At 56.2% G+C, this 17,789-nt stretch overlaps 3 protein-coding genes and 1 long non-coding RNA gene across 5 annotated transcripts; 2 read left to right on the top strand and 2 right to left on the bottom strand.

Moving 5' to 3' along the window:
* Positions 1-240: 240 nt before the first annotated feature.
* LOC119114828 (uncharacterized) lies at positions 241-1,778 on the bottom strand. The gene is made up of 3 exons (XR_005096078.1): positions 1,711-1,778; positions 766-919; positions 241-309 (listed from the first exon to the last, which is right to left on the bottom strand). It is a non-coding gene; the product is annotated as an uncharacterized LOC119114828 (long non-coding RNA).
* Positions 1,779-2,093: 315 nt separating this feature from the next.
* LOC119090528 (deubiquitinase OTUD6B) lies at positions 2,094-8,858 on the top strand. 2 transcript variants are annotated; one of them, XM_037213343.1, is made up of 6 exons: positions 2,094-2,222; positions 5,734-5,849; positions 6,098-6,249; positions 6,519-6,766; positions 7,428-7,644; positions 8,100-8,858. In XM_037213343.1, the coding sequence occupies exons 2-6, from the start codon at positions 5,771-5,773 to the stop codon at positions 8,292-8,294; spliced, it is 891 nt and encodes a 296-aa protein (XP_037069238.1). In that variant the 5' UTR covers positions 2,094-2,222; positions 5,734-5,770; the 3' UTR covers positions 8,295-8,858. The 2 variants fall into 2 exon arrangements, with proteins under 2 accessions (XP_037069238.1, XP_037069240.1); XM_037213345.1 differs by lacking the exon at positions 2,094-2,222 and adding an exon at positions 4,994-5,165.
* LOC119114960 (GTPase Era, mitochondrial) lies at positions 3,837-5,000 on the top strand. Its single transcript, XM_037239014.1, has 2 exons — positions 3,837-4,444; positions 4,682-5,000. The coding sequence occupies exons 1-2, from the start codon at positions 3,837-3,839 to the stop codon at positions 4,968-4,970; spliced, it is 897 nt and encodes a 298-aa protein (XP_037094909.1). The 3' UTR covers positions 4,971-5,000.
* A 608-nt stretch (positions 8,859-9,466) lies between the features above and the next one.
* Positions 9,467-17,567, bottom strand: LOC119089450 (uncharacterized). Its single transcript, XM_037212152.1, has 6 exons — positions 17,457-17,567; positions 16,919-17,111; positions 16,082-16,225; positions 15,401-15,473; positions 14,071-14,129; positions 9,467-13,633 (listed from the first exon to the last, which is right to left on the bottom strand). Exons 3-6 carry the CDS (start codon positions 16,204-16,206, stop codon positions 13,399-13,401), a joined length of 492 nt encoding a protein of 163 aa, XP_037068047.1. The 5' UTR covers positions 16,207-16,225; positions 16,919-17,111; positions 17,457-17,567; the 3' UTR covers positions 9,467-13,398.
* Positions 17,568-17,789: the final 222 nt, after the last annotated feature.

Below are 17,789 nucleotides of genomic sequence, written 5' to 3'. Positions count from 1 at the left end.
GCTGGCAAAACGAGGCGCTGCCCCTGATAACCGCAACTAGGCGGCTTCTCTCGTTCGTGCCACTTCCCGCCTCTGGCTCACCTTTTTGGCGGGTCGGGCGAACTTGTGGCGCTTGATGGCGCAGCGCTGGGCCACCTCCGGCGGCACGGCGCCCCGCCGCCGGCCCGTCGGCAGCCGGAACAGAGGCTCGGTGGCCGGCGGCTGGCTGCGGTCGGCGCCGTACCGCGCGAACGGTGTGAACACGGGCGGGTCCTGCAGCCAAGGTGGCCGCTGCTGGTGCAGCGGAAGCTCCGGCACGAACTGGCTCGTCTGCGGCGGCGGTGGAGGTGGCGGCGGTGAGCGGCGGCGACAGCGCCGACACGAGGCGAGCTGGCCGCACGCTGGTCTGATTGACTGAACGCATCCAGTGAGGCCGAGTCAACTCCAGAAAAGTCGCACCAGAGCGAAATGGCTGTGCCACGTGTAAAACCCGCGCAGTCTAATATAATCATAAACATTCAATTAATCTAAGCTACTGTGCACCTACCAACAAAATCACGTAAATCGTATAATCAGTTTTGCTGTCAATCCAAGATGTTTTCCATCATAGGTGTGGGCCATATACGTACGAATTGTACAATAAGCAACGACGTTCTCCACACCTAGTTTGCATACAAACTCCCAGCCAGGCCCGGTGCCGATGCGTTCCACCGTTGGTGACGCCAATGTGATCAGATGCTTACCTCCGAATTGTTCTTCCTCTTGCCATTGTCATTACCTACTCACCTCTTCACTGACATCCTTAGGCAGGTTACTGTGTGGGGCATACTCCTCCCTCTTATGCTTCAACGGAGCGTTGTAGTGGGGTTTCTTGACGCAGGGGGAGCTGCCACCAGTTGGCGGAGCCGGAGTCCGCCGTTTCGAACCCCGCATCGCAACACTGTAAGTTGAAACCAAGTTTAGAGGAAGCAAAATGTGACGTACAAGACCCTGGCACTTCGTGCGTGTGAGTCGATTCGTGACCACATGTGCTGTGAGTTCAGGAGCGGACACGTCATCGTCAGAGGTGGAGTTCGCTGAGAAGCATGGGAGAATTTACAGCCGGCATACTCGCAATCAATTTCCCGCCGACTGCACCCGTAGACCCACATTCATTTGGACCCATGGGGAGGGGGGGGGGGGCAGCTTTCAGTGCTGAATCTTTAGTCCATCACATTCATGAGCCATGACTCTTAGCAACGACACAAACAATCGGCAAACCGATGGATCAGTTGGTTAGAACACGTGCCTTCCGGCATCGGGTTCACCTATCCCTGGTGACGTGGGTCCCAGTCACTTTAAACAGTCACTTTAGAATGACCTGCGGCCGATGGCAGTGATTGCGCTGAGGGTACGGTGATGTCAGAGAGCGGACGAACCGTGCCGAGCATTTGAGGCACATTAATTTCGCCACAAAATTTTGTCGTTGACCCGGAATTAGAGGTCACTTATTAAAGGTCACTGGAAACGTTAGAACAAGAGGAATATGTTGACCTAAACAATACAGTTTTGTACCCGCTCTCGTCTAGTGACTTATAAAGCGTTCCGATTTCGAACAGAAGCTATCGGGTCGTGAAAGGCAGGGGCGGAACACACGCTCTCAGCTTTACGCTTCTCAAAAACATGTCTTTGTTTCTCTTGAGCGCTTAAAACCTGAAATGGAGTACAAATTGACATTTTTCGGCTTCTTACCACTTCCTGGCTGGTAATTCCGCGACTGTCGGCCTCTCCACCGAACCCCGGCTTATGCGGTAAACGTATTTACATCCCGCCAGCCTGTACACAAGCTGTTGCCATGGTACTCGAGATCTCGACGGAATTTCTAATTTGTTTGCCTCATGTACCAATCAACACTAATATAAAATTCCTGCAACATTTCTCATGATATCTTTAATGATTTTTCATTGCAAAATCATGCAAATAAATCTATATTGGTGCAGTAATCTAAGGAAAAGGAGATCATTAATAAAATACTTCTTGCCATTTTCACCGCAGGCAATGACGGGTACAAAAACGCCGCGGTAGGGACCATAAGTTTTTGTAACAAATTTTGGCTCACGCGTGGGCCTGGATCTCCGGTTCTCGCCTGTAGGTGGCTGTTGATGTGACCGCATAGTTAACCTCGTCGAGTCGTATATTCCTTCAGGCTGTAGGATATACTCACCAGTGAAGACTTAGGCTGCTTCGCGTCTTCCGCCTCACCGGTGGGTACATTTATGTGCATTTGGTATCTGACGCTTCTGTGACGTGCCTCTTTCGTATCCTGCTTCCCAATGAACATGACTGCTGGACGTGGTGTATTTGAATTAATGCTGAATACCAGCACTAAATGGTAAATCCTCCTTGAAACACTGTCGTCTAAGCTGCAGAATGAATTACTGGTGAATTGTACACGGCTGAGGGGCTTGGGAAACTGTTATCCTGAGAAGCTGTTATATGTTGGATATCCCCATGCAACACTGTGGGCATAACCTCACCTTTTTAAAAGTTTGACTCCTCCCATCTGTTCCAATTATAACATAAGGATGAAGAGAGCCTAAAAATGCTGGTGTGTGGTTGCACAGCACTGGTGGATCCAACAGACTTAATGGGCATGGCTCTGAAGCATGCTGCAAAGTAATATCAGCAATTGTTTTTAGTTGCTGGGCAATGGGCACCATGTAGCCAAAGGTTCTGGTTTTGTAATGTACCTGGTGCCAAGGTATGATGTTAGATTTATGTCTGGATGGTAAACATTGGCCTTGTGTGTTCTGCTAAACCTGGCAACTTAACCCTGAAATGCATTGGCCTTTGGATTGAAATGTCGGCTCATTTTATTGAAATGGCCACAACCTGTTATATGTGATCTCCATCTTGCATTTGGCATTGGTCCTGTTTTTTTCTAATTTATTCTACCACCTGTGACCAGCAGTTACTACAGTGGTTACTCCCACCAGTGTGCTGGTGGGAGTAAATAATCCTTATGTTGTTTGATGGTTGAATTGTCTAGTTTGCATATGACAGATGTAAGAAAATGCTGTACCATCTGCACTTGCAAAGCAAGAATATGCACTTTCCATCTCAGATGAATATGTTAAGCATTATCAGAATACAGCATGCCTACCAGAATGTGTAACTTGAATAAAAAGAGGCTATCTATCTATGCACTGGCTAAATTGTAAAAGCAGACTGCTTTGAATAGGTGCACAAGTTATTGTCATGTGAGGTAGGCAAAGATCTTGCATGATCATCATTTTATTAAAATGATTTTCTGTCATCTCCTTCCCAGGATTTTTTGTTGAGGTTATCCATGGCTATGTGTGTTCAAGTACCACATCAACTTTTGCAGTCACCATTGCAGCCAGTGCGCTGTAGATTTTTGTGTTAGTGTACTGTGGATTTCATTATTGTTTAAAACTGTCACCTAGTGCACAATGGAGATGTTTTGAAGATGTCCAGCACTTATTATGTCTTGTATATGGCTCAGTATATGAGCTTGGGCTCACATCAGCAAGGAAGACCAACCACCACTGAAACAGTCCACTGGGGCGATTTTAGGTGTTCATCCGGCATGTGCCCATGAAGCTACTTGGGCCCACCTCCTCGCTTGCAGCAGGATGACTGCAGTGGTCCCGATCTGCCTGACGCGGCCCGTGAGGCACCGCTGGAGCGCCGGCCAGGTCTGGCTGTCAGTCTCGGCGGCGGCGTCGGTGCGAGCGGTGCGCCAGGTGGAGGCGAGGGGCCCGGCGCGACGGCGCGTGCCGACCAGCGAGGAGGAGTGTGTCGCCCAACTGCGGCGGCCGCAGCGGCAGCCGGAGGCGCGCCGGCTGGCCGTCGCCATGCTGGGCATCCCCAACAGCGGCAAGAGCACGCTCGTGAACCGGCTGCTCAGTTGGCCGGTCTGCTCCGTCTCGAGCAAGGTGCACACGACGCAGACATGCAGCCGCGCGTCGCTCACCGTCGGAGACACGCAGCTCGTGCTGGAGGACACGCCCGGTCTGGTGACCGAGGCCGAGCGGCGCCGGCACCGACTCGACCCGTCGCTACCCAGCGAGCCGGCGGCCGCGCTGCGGCGCGCCGGCCTCGTCTGTGTGCTCCACGACGTTTCGGACCCGCGCAACCGCGCCGGCCTCAGTCCCAAGGTGCAGCGACTGCTTTTCGCCGATCCGCGCCGACCGGCTGTGCTCGTGCTCACGAAGGTGGACACGCTGGCACGCAAGCGGCGCCTGCTCGAGCTCACGAGCCAGCTCACCGAGGGCTGCGTCGATGGCGTGCAGCTGGAGCGGCGTGCGCAGGGTCCGGCGCCGCGCTGGATGGACGCCGAGCAACTGCTGGGCCGCGCCGCGCCGCCCGAGCCGGAGCCCGAGCCGCACCGGCTTGAGCAGTTCGCCGCCGAGGGCGTACAGTTCACGGCTGGCTTCCTGGACCGTAGCGGGCCGCCGCCGCCGCCGGACGCCGAGCATCGCCGCCTGGTGCTGGCCGGCCAGGCCGACCGGCTCTCGGAGGCGCAGCTGGACGTGCTGAGCCAGCGCTGGCGCGCCTGGCCCCTCTTCCGGCGCGTGTTCATGACGGCGGCGCTGGAGGGCGCCGGCGTGGCGGCGCTCAGCGAATACCTGCTGGCGGCGGCGCGACCCGGCGGCTGGCGCTTCGGCGCTGACGTCGTCACCGACCGGCGGCCGCGCCAGCTGGCAGCCGACGCCGTGCGCGCCAGCCTGCTGGAGCACCTGCGCGACGAGGTGCCGTACGGCCTCGTCTGCCAGGTGACGCAGTGGGAGTGCGGCCTAGCGGACGCCCTGGCCGTCGAAGTGCGTGTGCAATGCGCCAAAGTGCGCCACAGCCGACTGGTGCTGCGCCGAATTCGCGCCATCGCACGCGACGCCGAGCAGCGGATGCGCGACGCCTTCCGCACCGAGTTGACCCTCCGACTGCGCGTGTACCCGACACCTCCCGGCTGGGGACGTGGCAGAGACTAGCGCATCAGGGATGGGGGGGGGGGGGGGGCGATGCGGAGCCGTCGTCCGTCAGTGAGACCGGGTCACGACCGCTGTGCACGCGTTGCGCTCCGGCTCACACCAGTGGAGGAGCTTCAGTGCAGCTCTGGCCCCTGACGGGGTCGATTTTTACCATTTTTAAACCCGTGTCCGCTACATTGTGGCTGGGAAAGTGAGGTGAGCGATGGTGCCTGAATGTTCGCTGGTGGGAACACCACCGCGGAACCCGGGGCCTGCGTTCTGATGACTTTCGTGTGGACTTGACGTGGCCGGGCAATGTGATTTCGTGTGGCTCATTGGTTTGACGCTGCTGGGTCCAGTCAAATCGCAAGGCCGCTGTTTGTGTGCAAGGCCCCTGCTGCTCTGTTCAACCGTCATGGATGTTGGTGGAAGAGCATGTCGGCAACGTTTGAGGAATTCATTGTGGAGGCTACAGTTGGAAGTTCAGAAGGATAATGCCGCTATGATCAGTTCACAGCTTGATTTGTTTAGGGCCATGTGGAAAGAGAGCTTGGAGTATGTTCAGACATGCCTTCGCAGACAGGTCTCTTGCTCTGAATGTCTGACAGGAATATATTTCGAACGCATATTGATGTTTTAAACTTTATATATATATATATATATATATATATATATATATATATATGTTAGAGCCATCACGTCCCCAGCTCGCAGCGATCCTCACGAATGTATAATCCTGCTTCAGGTGTTTTTCGGTAACCTAAACAAGAAGTTCGTTTTCTAGGTCACTCTCGCTGATAAGACCGTGCACACCCGTTACAATGGGGGACGTTGAGGACGCAGAAGACCAGCTGTCAGCGCTCACTGCCAAACACAAACAGGAAAAGAAGGAGCTCCAAGGTACGCAGAGCGGGGCGGCCGCCGTAGCTCGAGTGGGTGATCTGTTCGGTGTTGGATCAATCGTTGTGTGTACGGTTACGTGGCATGCAATATTCCCAGGCGAAACTTTATGAAGAAATCCACTTCAAAGATAGGTTGCCATTCGTAATGGTGTCTGGCCAAGACAGTGCTTTAGCAATGTCGCCATGAAGCCATGAATTATTACGCGGTGTTGTGTGTACGATTGCGCTGCATGCATTATTTCTCAGGCAAAACGCTGTCTATGAAGAAATCCATCTCAAAGACGGATAAGAAGAAAAAGAAGGAGCTCAACGAGCAGATCGAGAAACTGGAGGCAGAACTTCAGAAGCGACATGATGAAGAACTCAGTACTTTGAAAGCCTCGCTTAATGTGGACAAGGTAAGCGTTTTCGTAAGGTCTCAAGGAAGGAAAGCAAGTTTAAAACGTGCGACTAACGCTTCATGTCTTTCGTCAACTTGATGTGCGTGAGTGCTTTTTCACAATACGCATGTGTTGCTTTGCGTGGTTAAGGCCCCAGCGTTAGCTCGCCACCCTCTTCTTCACCACAACACGAATGACCTATGGCCACGCCCCAGTCCTCTCTACTAATATCGTGGACGTGCGTGCACACGATAGTGGAGACCTCTGACGCTGACTCCCCTCCGCAGCCGCCACCTGCCGAGGTGGAGACGGTGGCCGCCGAGGTGGAGCAGCTGACTGTGCGCGAGCCGCGCGTCACCAAGGCGCAGCGGCGGCGCGACAAGAAGGCCGAGCAGCAGCGGCAGCGCGACGACCGAATCGCCGAACAGGAGCTGCTCAACCGGGAGGGGCCGCGCCACCTGGAGACGGCCGCCATACGACACCGGCTGCGCGCGCGCGGACGCGCCATCCAGCCCGTGCCGTCCGACGGCGACTGGTGAGGGGTCGGGCTTGGCTGGGCAAGGAAAGTGGGAAGCTGGGGTGGAGGTACTGGGTAGAGTGAGGGCGCTATGAAAGGGAGAGTGAGATGGTGGGGAGATGAGAGTGGGGAGCTGGTGTGTTGCTATGGAGATGAGAAGTGGGGAGTTGGGACGCTGGGCGTGACTATCCGGGGAAGGCTGAAGCTGGGCTGGTGTGTGACGTGGCTGGTGACCGGGTGATGACGTCACGCCCGGCACGCCGCTGTGCAATGCGTCGTTTCTGACAAAGTGGTACGTCGTTTCCGTATAGGAAGGTGGTGTATTCGGTATCAAGGCAATCGCTGACTCGCCCTCGCTATTGCGCTGTTGGCGATTGTCCATGACCAGGACAACGGCGAAGAGAGCGAGCATTACCCCATATATCATTTCCCACTCCAAAGAGGACTCTCCCGGCCCTGGCTTCTTACCTTCACCTTGGACCCGGTCACGACTGATCTTTCTCCGCTCAGCTGTATCTACTCTCCGTTCGTGGCGCTGTCTCAGCGTCGACAAGCCATCTCGCTCATCCGTGTTCTCACCGTCAACGACTCCCTCATCAACGTTGGTCCCCCTTTGGCCTTCACTCTTCGTCGCCCTGATCTCGACCTTTCTGTGCTTGACCGCGACCGCCGCCGCCAGCCTGTACGCGGCGGTGCTGCACCAGCTGGGCGGCTCGTGCGGTGACGCGTCCATCTCGACGCTGCGGCGGCGCGCCGCGGACGAGCTGCGCAGCAACGAGGACGAGTACCGGCCGTTCCTGACCGACCCGGCCACAGGCGACATGTACTCGGACGAGGGCTACGAGCGCTACTGCCAGCTGGTGGCCGAGACACCGGCCTGGGGCGGGCAGACTGAGGTGAGGCGCGGCCCTCTGGGGAGGCGGCACTGCCTCGAGCGGTGACGTCAGTTCGCCTGATTCGAGTGGTCTGACCAGGGGAGAACGTGGGAGGGCTACCACCGCGCCACAGTACCGTCTGACGCGCAGCCTCCGTGTCCGTTTCCACACCCCACGTCCGCCGCTGACGCCGTGTCTCCACCATCTGACGAGCAGCCTCCGTGTCTGTTTCCACACCCCACGTCCGCCGCTGGCGCCGTGTCTCCACCGTCTGACGAGCAGCCTCCGTGTCCGTTTCCACACCCTACGTCCGCCGCTGACGCCGTGTCTCCACCATCTGACGAGCAGCCTCCGTGTCTGTTTCCACACCCCACGTCCGCCGCTGACGCCGTGTCTTCACCGTCTGACGAGCAGCCTCCGTGTCCGTTTCCACACCCCACGTCCGCCGCTGACGCCGTGTCTCCATCGGCGGCCAGGTGGCGGCGCTGTCGGCGGCACTGAATCGCTGCATCGAGGTGGTGCAGGCGGAGGGGCCGCCGGTGGTGCTGGGCGCCGGCCGGCCGGCCGAGCCGCTGCTCATCACCTATCACCGGCACATGTACGGCCTGGGCGAGCACTACAACACCACTCGGACGGCCACCGCCGCCGACGAGAACAGCGACAGCGACTGACGCGGCGTGCCGGCCGGCGCTGCCTGAGGGCGCCGATTTGTGGCGTCAAACGCCGAGCCACGGCGCTGACGCACGTCGTGAGGAATGGTCTGAGGGAGTTATCCGGTTGGTGTCGTGCTTGGTTGCGCTGGATGGCCGGGTACTTAGTTTGTTTTCGGTTGTCATTGGAAAGCTGTGCGTGTCCGTTTTTGCAGCTGGTCGTCTCCTCGTAAAAGCTTCAGTGCAACCTGTGCTTAGGGCTTCCTGGAAATGCATAAACTTCATGGCGTCATGGTTTCTGTCTCGCAGGATGCTGTAACGTATAGCTTGTACGCTGAAGTGTGCGGGTGAGAACGCGTCGCTAACGTGAACGCATGAGGCAGGAGTACGTCCTGGCGGCACGCTCTCTGTCATGTGGTCACTTCATTGGAATGGGTTGGCGCGAGATGGACATCTTAAATCACAGTCGCCCGTGTCTGATGATGTGCATTGTGCAACCCACATTGCTGATTGTTCCCTGTTCCAAGCTGTTGGTTCTAGATTTCTCAATGCTGTGTGATCAGTAAATAAAGTTTTGGTGCCTCACTTGATCTCATCAGAGATAAGTACGGTCGATATTCGCGTGACTTGCTGCGGTCAGGATTTCAGCTTCAAATAACTGCGGCTGATTTACGACTAAGCATGGTTGGTTTACGGTCGTACCGAAGTTCTACAAAGCCGCTTGCATTGCATTCCAGATTCATCTAGGTATGCATATGACTAGCACAAGACATTCTCGAACACCAGAATCACGTGTGCCGGGAATTTCTAAGAGCATTAGACTTTGTCTCTCCTGTTTTCCTCACAGGCCGGTGACTGCGGGTTGCCGAGCCATCTAACAGAAGCAGGCAATTATCATCGGTCGCAGCCCTCGGCTGAGCGTCGGCGGTGCTGCCGTTTGATTGCTGGTGTCGCGCAGGACTTGTCCGACTGGCGATAGACAGACTGTTCGCAGCTGTCCAATGCGACTCAGGCAGCTGATCAGCAAGACGCCAGCGCGTCTGTAATAACCGCTGTGCGTCTGGCAAACCAGAGATGCGGGGCTCGATTCCCCGCGGTGCCTGCGTTTCCTGCCAGGATGAGAGGTAGGCGATGGCATAAAGCCTCAGCAGATGGGTGCGCCGTAAAGCCCTATGGCGACAGCAAGACGCCACTTCATGCGTACAGCCGTTTATTACGCCCGCGTGGGGAAACTGTCGCTACATGGTCGGGTGACAGATATTATCTATCTCAAAATAGCCGCTAATAAAACTATCTGGTGCGGCGTCACGTGCATGACGGGACTTCAGAGGCGTCAAACGACTACAGGCAGGCAGCTGTACACTCACAAGCTCGGCATGCTCGGCGAACTCACAGCGCTGGCGATCAACAGCCGCGTGGAAGAAAACATCGACGTCATGGCACCGTTAGTTGACCCATCGATATATGGGGCAAGTTAGCGTGACAAACATCTGTTAAATACTCATGGTCGATGCATAAGAACACGGCCAACGGACGGGCAAGCACGAGACGGCGACCCCGGAGAACACAATGCGCAGGATGTGGGAAAGGGTTCTTCCGATTACGTATTAAACGACGCCCAGCTGACTAAGGCACTAACGCCACGGCTCACCATGTTGGTGCGAATAACGCAAAGAAGCAGTCTCAGCGATCAAACTTGCCAATTACGTCAGAGGTACTAACCTCAGGTGACTTTTTCGACTAAGGTGACAAATAATTAGCTTTAATTTCCGTTTACCACGCCCACACTTATCAATGCTCTGTCGCGGTGCAGTCTTCGTTACCCAGTTGACAATGCTGCCGTGCAAAGGTAAAGCCGCGTATGTCATTTTTCGACTAAAAAGGTTTTTGATATCGTTTGGTTGCCCAAAACAAGCTGCATCTGATGGTTCTCTCACTTATACTGCTCGACGTTTTTTGTGAAATTATTTCATAAATGATTTTGAGAAAAACGTGTGCTATACAAATTTGCTTTTTGCTTTTACAAATTTGCAGCGGCTAGACTTGACTCATCCAGGTCAGACGGGGTCCTGACCTCGTGTTCACACAGGTAAACGTCAAACAAGTGTCGTACAGAGCGCATGACTTAACAATGACGACGTTCGACCCAACGAAGCAACCAGAGTTCATTCCGGCATCGAAAATGACTGGTGCGCCTGGGAAGGTGTCCAAAGCGCTGCGCCATATCGCTCCGCATGTGCCTGCCTACAAGACAAGGTTCTGGGAAGACCTGGCAGGCCAGCCCAAACGAGCACCAACGTCTAGCAAGCGGAAGCACGCAACCAAGTCGCCACAAGGTCGCAAGAGGCGCACAGCGCAGTGAAAAAAGCGAAGGTAGTTGGCCCTGCGATGCTCAACTGGCATGTCATGATGCTCATGTACGTCCGTATGTTCAGAGGCAGTTCAGGCAATGGTCTTTACTTAATGCGTTGTGAGGTAACTGGGCTGTGGTCATTCTCCAGTCAGTGTCCGGTAGCGTGCGCCGCGGCAGATGCCGCCACGCAAGTTTCGCCGTCCACATTGTTCTGTTTGCATGTTCTCATAAAAGAAGTTCACAATATGTTTCGAATGAAATACATGGTTTTGAGTCGTGCAAACTGGTGTTTCGTATGTGAAAACTGACGTGTCATACACGGCGAGTCATGCAAAACTGGTGAGGAACGCGCAGCGAGGGCCACACTATGAATGGTTCGCTCTGCATGACAAGGTGCTTGCATAGGGATACACAGTGTGTATCTATTGGCGGCAAAAACACGTATGTCATCCGCTAGTGACCTACGGGTTTTTCTCTACGGTCCTCGGCTCAGCAAAACGCGACAAACGTGCTTTGACCATGCTCACGAGTGACACACGTGTTTTTACCTTTGCATAAACAAATTTGGTTGGACAAATTTCGCCCTGGTAAAAAAACGTTTGTGAACTGTAGAAAATGTGCTGCGCAGTGCTATAAGAGAAAAGCTCCATTCAATGCGGTATGCACAGGAGATTCCGATGGTATCATTTTTGAATCGATGCGAGACCTGCGACGTGAGTTATCGCACTGAACAGAAACCTTAACATTTTCAGTTTGCGAGAAAACGAGGCATACGTAGTTTTACATTTGCACGGCAGAATATTGTGACTCCACATCAGAATCATCCACGATCGGGCCAGTCCCAGCTAGTGTCACTGGCCAAAACAGTTTTACATTTGCACGGCAGAATACTGTGACTCCACATCAGAATCACCCACGATCGGGCCAGTCCCAGCTAGTGTCACTGGCCCAAACAGTTTTACATTTGCACGGCAGAATATTGTGACTCCACATCAGAATCACCCACGATCGGGCCAGTCCCAGCTAGTGTCACTGGCCCAAACAGTTTTACATTTGCACGGCAGAATACTGTGACTCCACATCAGAATCACCCACGATCGGGCCAGTCCCAGCTAGTGTCATTGGCCCAAACAGTTAGCTGACACGTGCATTTCCTGAGCCAGTGAGGTGAAAAATTGCCCCTTCGCTGTGGTTGGCGTCTGGTCCAGTGCGACAGCGGCCGGCGCGCGCTTGCAAACGACGGCCCAAAAGTGATTGCATACACCAAAACTGGCCAGAACCTGCAAGGGACAGTCCGTTCCGCCAAATGCTTCCGCTACCGTGTGTGCCATGCGACTGCCTGACGCACACACCAGTGTAGGACCAATACAATGACGGCACCATTGGTAGACCGCTCCAGCAAGCGTGTTGTGATTGTTCACGCATAAAACTTCAGTCGGGTACTTGATGTCAAGTTTTGCTCCTGAAAATTAAGAAGCCACAAACGTAAGTGTTTTCGATTACGAACGCCACGCTACGACGACCGCCTTCACCTATCCACACAGCAAACGTGAGCAGGGAAAATCTGGACATTCCAGTGGCATGATATGGCATGAACCTGTTGAGACAGGAGACATGGGAAGAAACACGGGCACGTTCTGTCTCATTTGCCTATACAGGGACAATGGAACGGTTCTTAAACTCCTTCAGACGTACAACGAGCTGCGAATGGATAATGAAGACCATTTTCTGTGACGACTTTCTTGTCAGAAGCAGCAATATTGAGCCACAGACAGTTTTACAAACCACTCGCGAGGCGCCGCTTCCATGACTAAGCGCCGTGCACGATCAAAACACCGCCGATAACTGACCATTTGGAAAGTCATGCTTGCCACTTGGTTGCGATTACATCACCACTGGATTGTGACAAGCCCAAAGGGTACTGTATCCAGCATCTCAGTCAGCCAATGCAAATCACTCGGCACAACCGCGTGCATACCCAGTGCGCACCCGATCACACCAACCGTAATGCGGGAGCATGCGGAAGTGGCATGCTCTCCCACGCTCCATCCCTGAGTTACCCTGGCCGTCAGAGGCTCAGAGGCCATAACACCTATGTCGTGACGGGGGCCGCTCCAGTCCCTACACCCGTTACCAGAGCGTCCGCCGCCGCGCTCGGTCCCCTCCCAGAGGCCGGTGCCTGGCCCTGGCCGGGGTCGGCCTGACGACAGCAGCACCGCCGTACGGACACATCCGGGACGATTAGTTCGGAGCTCGGACGCCAGCCCAGAGCGCTGCCAGTGCGTGCCAAGAAAGTGAAAGGACTTGGTCCGTTCGTATGAAACTGGGGCCGGGGCATGACACGCGTCTATCATGTTTTTGACCCACATGGGGGCTGAGTTCCCACTGCCACGCCACGCACTTCGTCTCGTGGATGGTCTGCCAGAGCGCCCAGCATCTCTCCGTCCGCACACGCCCGGCAAGTTTGTGTGATTAGTCCCAGTGAGCAGCTAGGGAGGCTGAGGCGCATTCCACCCCACTCCATTCGGCACGCGACATCTCCCAGTCCCTGCAGTCCAGTCCTCCCGCGACTGGTCAGTCCCGCGGCACCAGCGACTGGTCAGTCCCGCGGGTCGTGGCTCACGCCGGAGCATCCGCCCCACAGCGACAGGCCGGTCCAGAGATGACCCGGCCTCTCTCACGCACACCCCACCCACCGGTCCCTCTTCTCTCGGTCACCCCCCGCGAGAGGCGCCTCACTGTCCCCCCGGGCCGGCAGGCACCACCGATCCGTCAGTCCTTCCAGTCCCAGGGCAGGCAGCAGGCGCCGTCGCTGTCCACGGCGTAGTACTGCGCCACCGTCAGGTGCCAGTCGCGCACGTGCGGCGCCAGCCGGTGCCGGTGCGCCAGCAGGCGGCGGCAGCACGCCAGCATCAGCGCCGGTGTGATGTTGTCCTGCTTGTCCAGCCGGCGCAGGCCCAGCGCCGCCGCGCACTCGGCCGTCACGCGCGTCTCCTCGCGCGACAGGCTGCGGGGGACAGCGGCCCAGTGGGTGAGTCGCTGTGCGGACCGGTGGGACGGGTCCCAGGGCATTGCCAAGCGGCACGCTGGTGCGACTCGAGAGCATGATGGAGCGAATGGGGGCGGTGACAACAAACGCAGGCGATGGCGACCACGGGCAATGCTTGATGGTCAGCCGCAGAGGGCGGGGAGGTTGAAAAGGAGCTGAGAGGAGTGTCTGTCGGTTGAAACTATCAGAGCATGCAGTGGGTAGATGCTATCTCAGCTTGCTTAGTTAGCTTCACGAGGCAACAGAGTCACAATGAATACGTAACTGGCTCCCAATAGGCGTTGCACAAACGTGTCGTGCATTCACAATCCCAGTTCACATCCGCCCCCCTCCCTCCCCTCCCCCCCCCCTCATCCACGACTTGTCAGCCTCACAGTCATTCCGACGGCACTTACCGCGCGTACTCGTCCAGTTTCTCGGCCGCCTCCACCATGCAGTCAGTGATGTAGCGAACCTGGAGCAGGCGCCAAAGCCCAGGTGAGCACTCGAGACGAATCAGACAAACTGGGATACTTGGTGTGCGACATATCCCAACGCTGCCACCAGTCAATCGGCTAAAGAAAATATCAACCATCAAGACAACCGCTCATCAATTATACCAACGCTAACATGCTTCCATGCAATCTCTATTTTCTCCTCGGTGACTGTTGTACTGACTCGCTCGCTCTCCTCTTCGAGTCTTTGCGCAGCGCAGAATTAGATCATTTCATTTAAAACGGATTTTTCCTGCCATGATTCGGCAAAATTTGTAGGTTTTTCCAATTGGTGTCCTGGTTTTCTAGTCAGGACTTGCCAGAACTAAATAACACCACACAGCACTACGAGGTCGTGCCGGGCGGCGGAGCCCGGGACTGCTCTCCCAGCTGCTGCGATGAAGCGGCCCGGCATCCATCCATCGCACAGGTCGCCGACAAGTCGGCTGAGCCAAGGCCACCGCTGCCACGGACACCTTACACAGAAATTGTTGCACCCGGTGAGGACGCTCACTTGTCGCTCAATCGTACGGAATGCGCGTTGTGTCGTGGTGAGATAAATATAGCTGTTGCTGTGCTTTTCTTTACCTGTTATCATTTGTGTGGACAAAAAGGGAACCAGATCAGCGTAACGTAACCTAGAAATACCCCCTTCCTTGCCTTGCACCGGACACTTTAAGCCGTTTAACGTAATTCTTGCCTGGTCTTTAGTCAGAAGTAATTGCCCCTCCCCCTCGGAAGTGACTCTAGATCCGTCGAAGGAAAAGAGGCCTTGCATTCGCCCACCGTAAGAAAACAAATAGTGGCCCATACTAAAACCTAACGAATGCTCAGTACGTTGCGAGAATTGGAAGAGCGAAATAGGCTTCAGCTTCCGGGAACTCCGAAGCGGAAGTGCGGGCAACGACCGGCACGGAGATTGACCACAAAGCGCGCTAAAAAGTAGTGCATCAAGCATATCACGTTACGTTGGCTTTCATCTTGTCTGCAAAAGTATTGGGCTTCCCAGTAACAGAAAAACGTAGCAAAAGTTCAACGGTAAGATAGTCGCATAGACGGTAATTATCAACAGCTCGAGGCACCCATCGTAACCTAATTCACCATCCGTCAGACAAGACTCGGAGAATCACACACCAGCAATGAAAAAGAGAGTCCACCGACATCCCCGACCCCGCACTGATCAGCGCTCAGAAGGCCGTCCACCCCACAGCTGTGTCCTCCGCGGACGGCCACGGCCGTCCCCGAGACTGACCAGCAGGGAGGGCGGGCACGAGGAAGGCGCGATGATCTGGCCGGTGGGCGACAGGAACAGCGGCCCCGACTCACTGCCGACACAGGCGCAGCCTCTACGTCACACCGTGCCGCCCTCAGTCACGTGATGCGTGCCTGTTGCGCAGCATGCCGCAGAGGAGCTAGCCACGCGAGGGGCGTCCGTGATCATATGACGAAGCCCAGCACCCTACAGACCACCCGCCGACAGCCGTCCGGGCACGCGATTTCGATCAATCACAGGCAATAGCCACACCGTTAGATTCTTGTACGTGGCACTGTGTCTATTCTGGCAACTGACGGTTAAGCTCTTACCTAATACCCGTTAAATCGACACTGATGATGGAACACAAGCCCATAAGAACCTTATCATTTCCCACTTTCCGTATCTGGGTTCAATCGCTCCCGATGGTCGACAGGGCAGAATAGCCAGGAGGCTACCAGGAACTCTCGAGGTCGAAAAGAGGCCATTAGCACTTCTGATCGGGCCAGACGATAAAGAAGTCCGGAGTCCCATTATACTGAGCACTGTGGTTCGTTGAATCACACGCCACGAGGGGCTCAATCTCAGCCTGTGCTGGCTGGGCCTCAGCGGTCAGTCACCCTCGCTCGCTCTCTGTGTCAGTCGCTGTGCCGGCGCCGGCCAACCGCGCCGGCCACTCACGACTCGACCACCAGCTGCAGGTGACTGAGGCGGTTCGGCCAGGCACGCGGGTAGCCGTGCCGGCCCCAGAAGTCGCCCATGCTGGTCACCATGCGCCGCAGCTGCTGCTCGTAGCTCGTCACCATCGTGATCGGCTGGAATTTTCTGGCGGGAACAGGTGACGCTGGATCAGAAGCCAGGTGACGAAGGGTCCGAAGCCAGGTGACGCAGGGCCAGAAGCTAGGTGACGCAGGGTCAGGAGCCAAGCGATGTAGGGTCAGGAGCCGCGTGACGCAGGATCAGGAGACCAGGTGACGTAGGGTCAGCAGTCGGGTGATGCAGGATCCAGGGCCAGGTGACGCAGGGTCATGTGTCGCCGCCAACGGCCGATCACGGCGGAGGCACCTCAGAAGTAGCCCTTGTCAGAACTTGGAGCCAAATGGGCGGGCGGGGCCCCGTGCCGGGATTACCGGTGATACAACAGGCCCAAGGGGCCGCGTTGCGCAGAGGAACATCAGACAGCGAAACGCCAAAAGCTGCGGTTATTAGTGGGCTGGTGGGACAGGAGGACAGCGGGCCCGTCAGTCAGCTAGTGACAGGTGTGCTCTACAGTCACCACACATTTGAAGATGCACTGATACAATCATACACGATAAAATTTCGTGGAGACACATCTACCATTAATGAATTGCTCCGAAAAATCATCCACGAATTCCCGTCCCTACGAAGACCGCACAGACCTGAAAGCCGAAAGGGCTGTTGCAGGCCGCACGACACCGAAATGAAACAATGAATCTCTGCAACACAGACACAAACGTCGGCTACAGGCCAGCTGTCTGAGGCGGTCAGCGGGCGTACCTGTGCACCACCCGGATGTCGCGCAGGTGACGGGAGAGCGCGCGCTGCAGGTGAGGGATCTTCTGCAGGTAGAGCTTGTCGTCGGCGCAGCGGCGGATGACGTTGATCCAGTTGGTGATGACCTCGCCGCTGTTGAGGATAAGGTGGCCGTCCAGGCTGACGCCCGACTCGGAGCCGAACACTACTGTCTTATCTGGCAGCGGAGGAGGCACAGGCGTCAGGGGCACCGGTGACGCTCTCCGGGAGGCGGCCCGCCGCCGGACGGTGCGAGACGTGCACCCCGCATGCCGCAGGTGGTCGGCTGTGCATGTCCCCGTCTTAAAGCACGGCTGAGGTCATGTCCACCTATTGATCAGCAAGCGGAGAGTCAATACTTTGGTACACCAAGCTATAATACTAAACCTGGCCAAAGTATCCATCGATACAGAGCCAATTTTTCAGCAGGTGTCCCGCCCTCCAGGTGGTGATGCACCTCTGACCAGTTCATTCCCTCACCCTCACGTCACTACCCATCACCCTCTCCTATGCCACCACCCACCTCTCAACAGGTCCCGGATGTCCGGGTGGTGGTTCACAAGCGTGTCAAAGCTGCGCAGACAGCCGCGGAAGTGGGCGGCGCCCCAGCCGCAGCGCCAGTCCAGCGCGCGCAGCTGCAGCCGCGAGACGAGCGCGGCGCGCAGGTGGCCGATCTCGGCGCGGGTGCGCGCCGACTCGTCCACGCGCCGCCGCGTGTCGGCGCCGGTCCTCGCCAGCCACGAGCTGCCGACAGTCACCGGGCTAATCGTACGCCAGGAGGGGGGGGGGGGGGGGGGGGGGGGCGCGAGCGTCAGGGGTTCAGCGAGCAGACGTGGGATCGCACGAAACCACGAGA

This window comes from Pollicipes pollicipes, unplaced genomic scaffold, assembly GCF_011947565.3.
Source record: "Pollicipes pollicipes isolate AB1234 unplaced genomic scaffold, Ppol_2.1 Scaffold_3087;HRSCAF=3621_pilon_pilon_pilon, whole genome shotgun sequence".
Classification (NCBI taxonomy): Eukaryota; Metazoa; Arthropoda; class Thecostraca; order Pollicipedomorpha; family Pollicipedidae; genus Pollicipes; species Pollicipes pollicipes.
The sequence above is the reverse complement of the archived record's forward strand: the minus strand, read 5'-3'. Positions and strand labels throughout refer to the sequence as shown.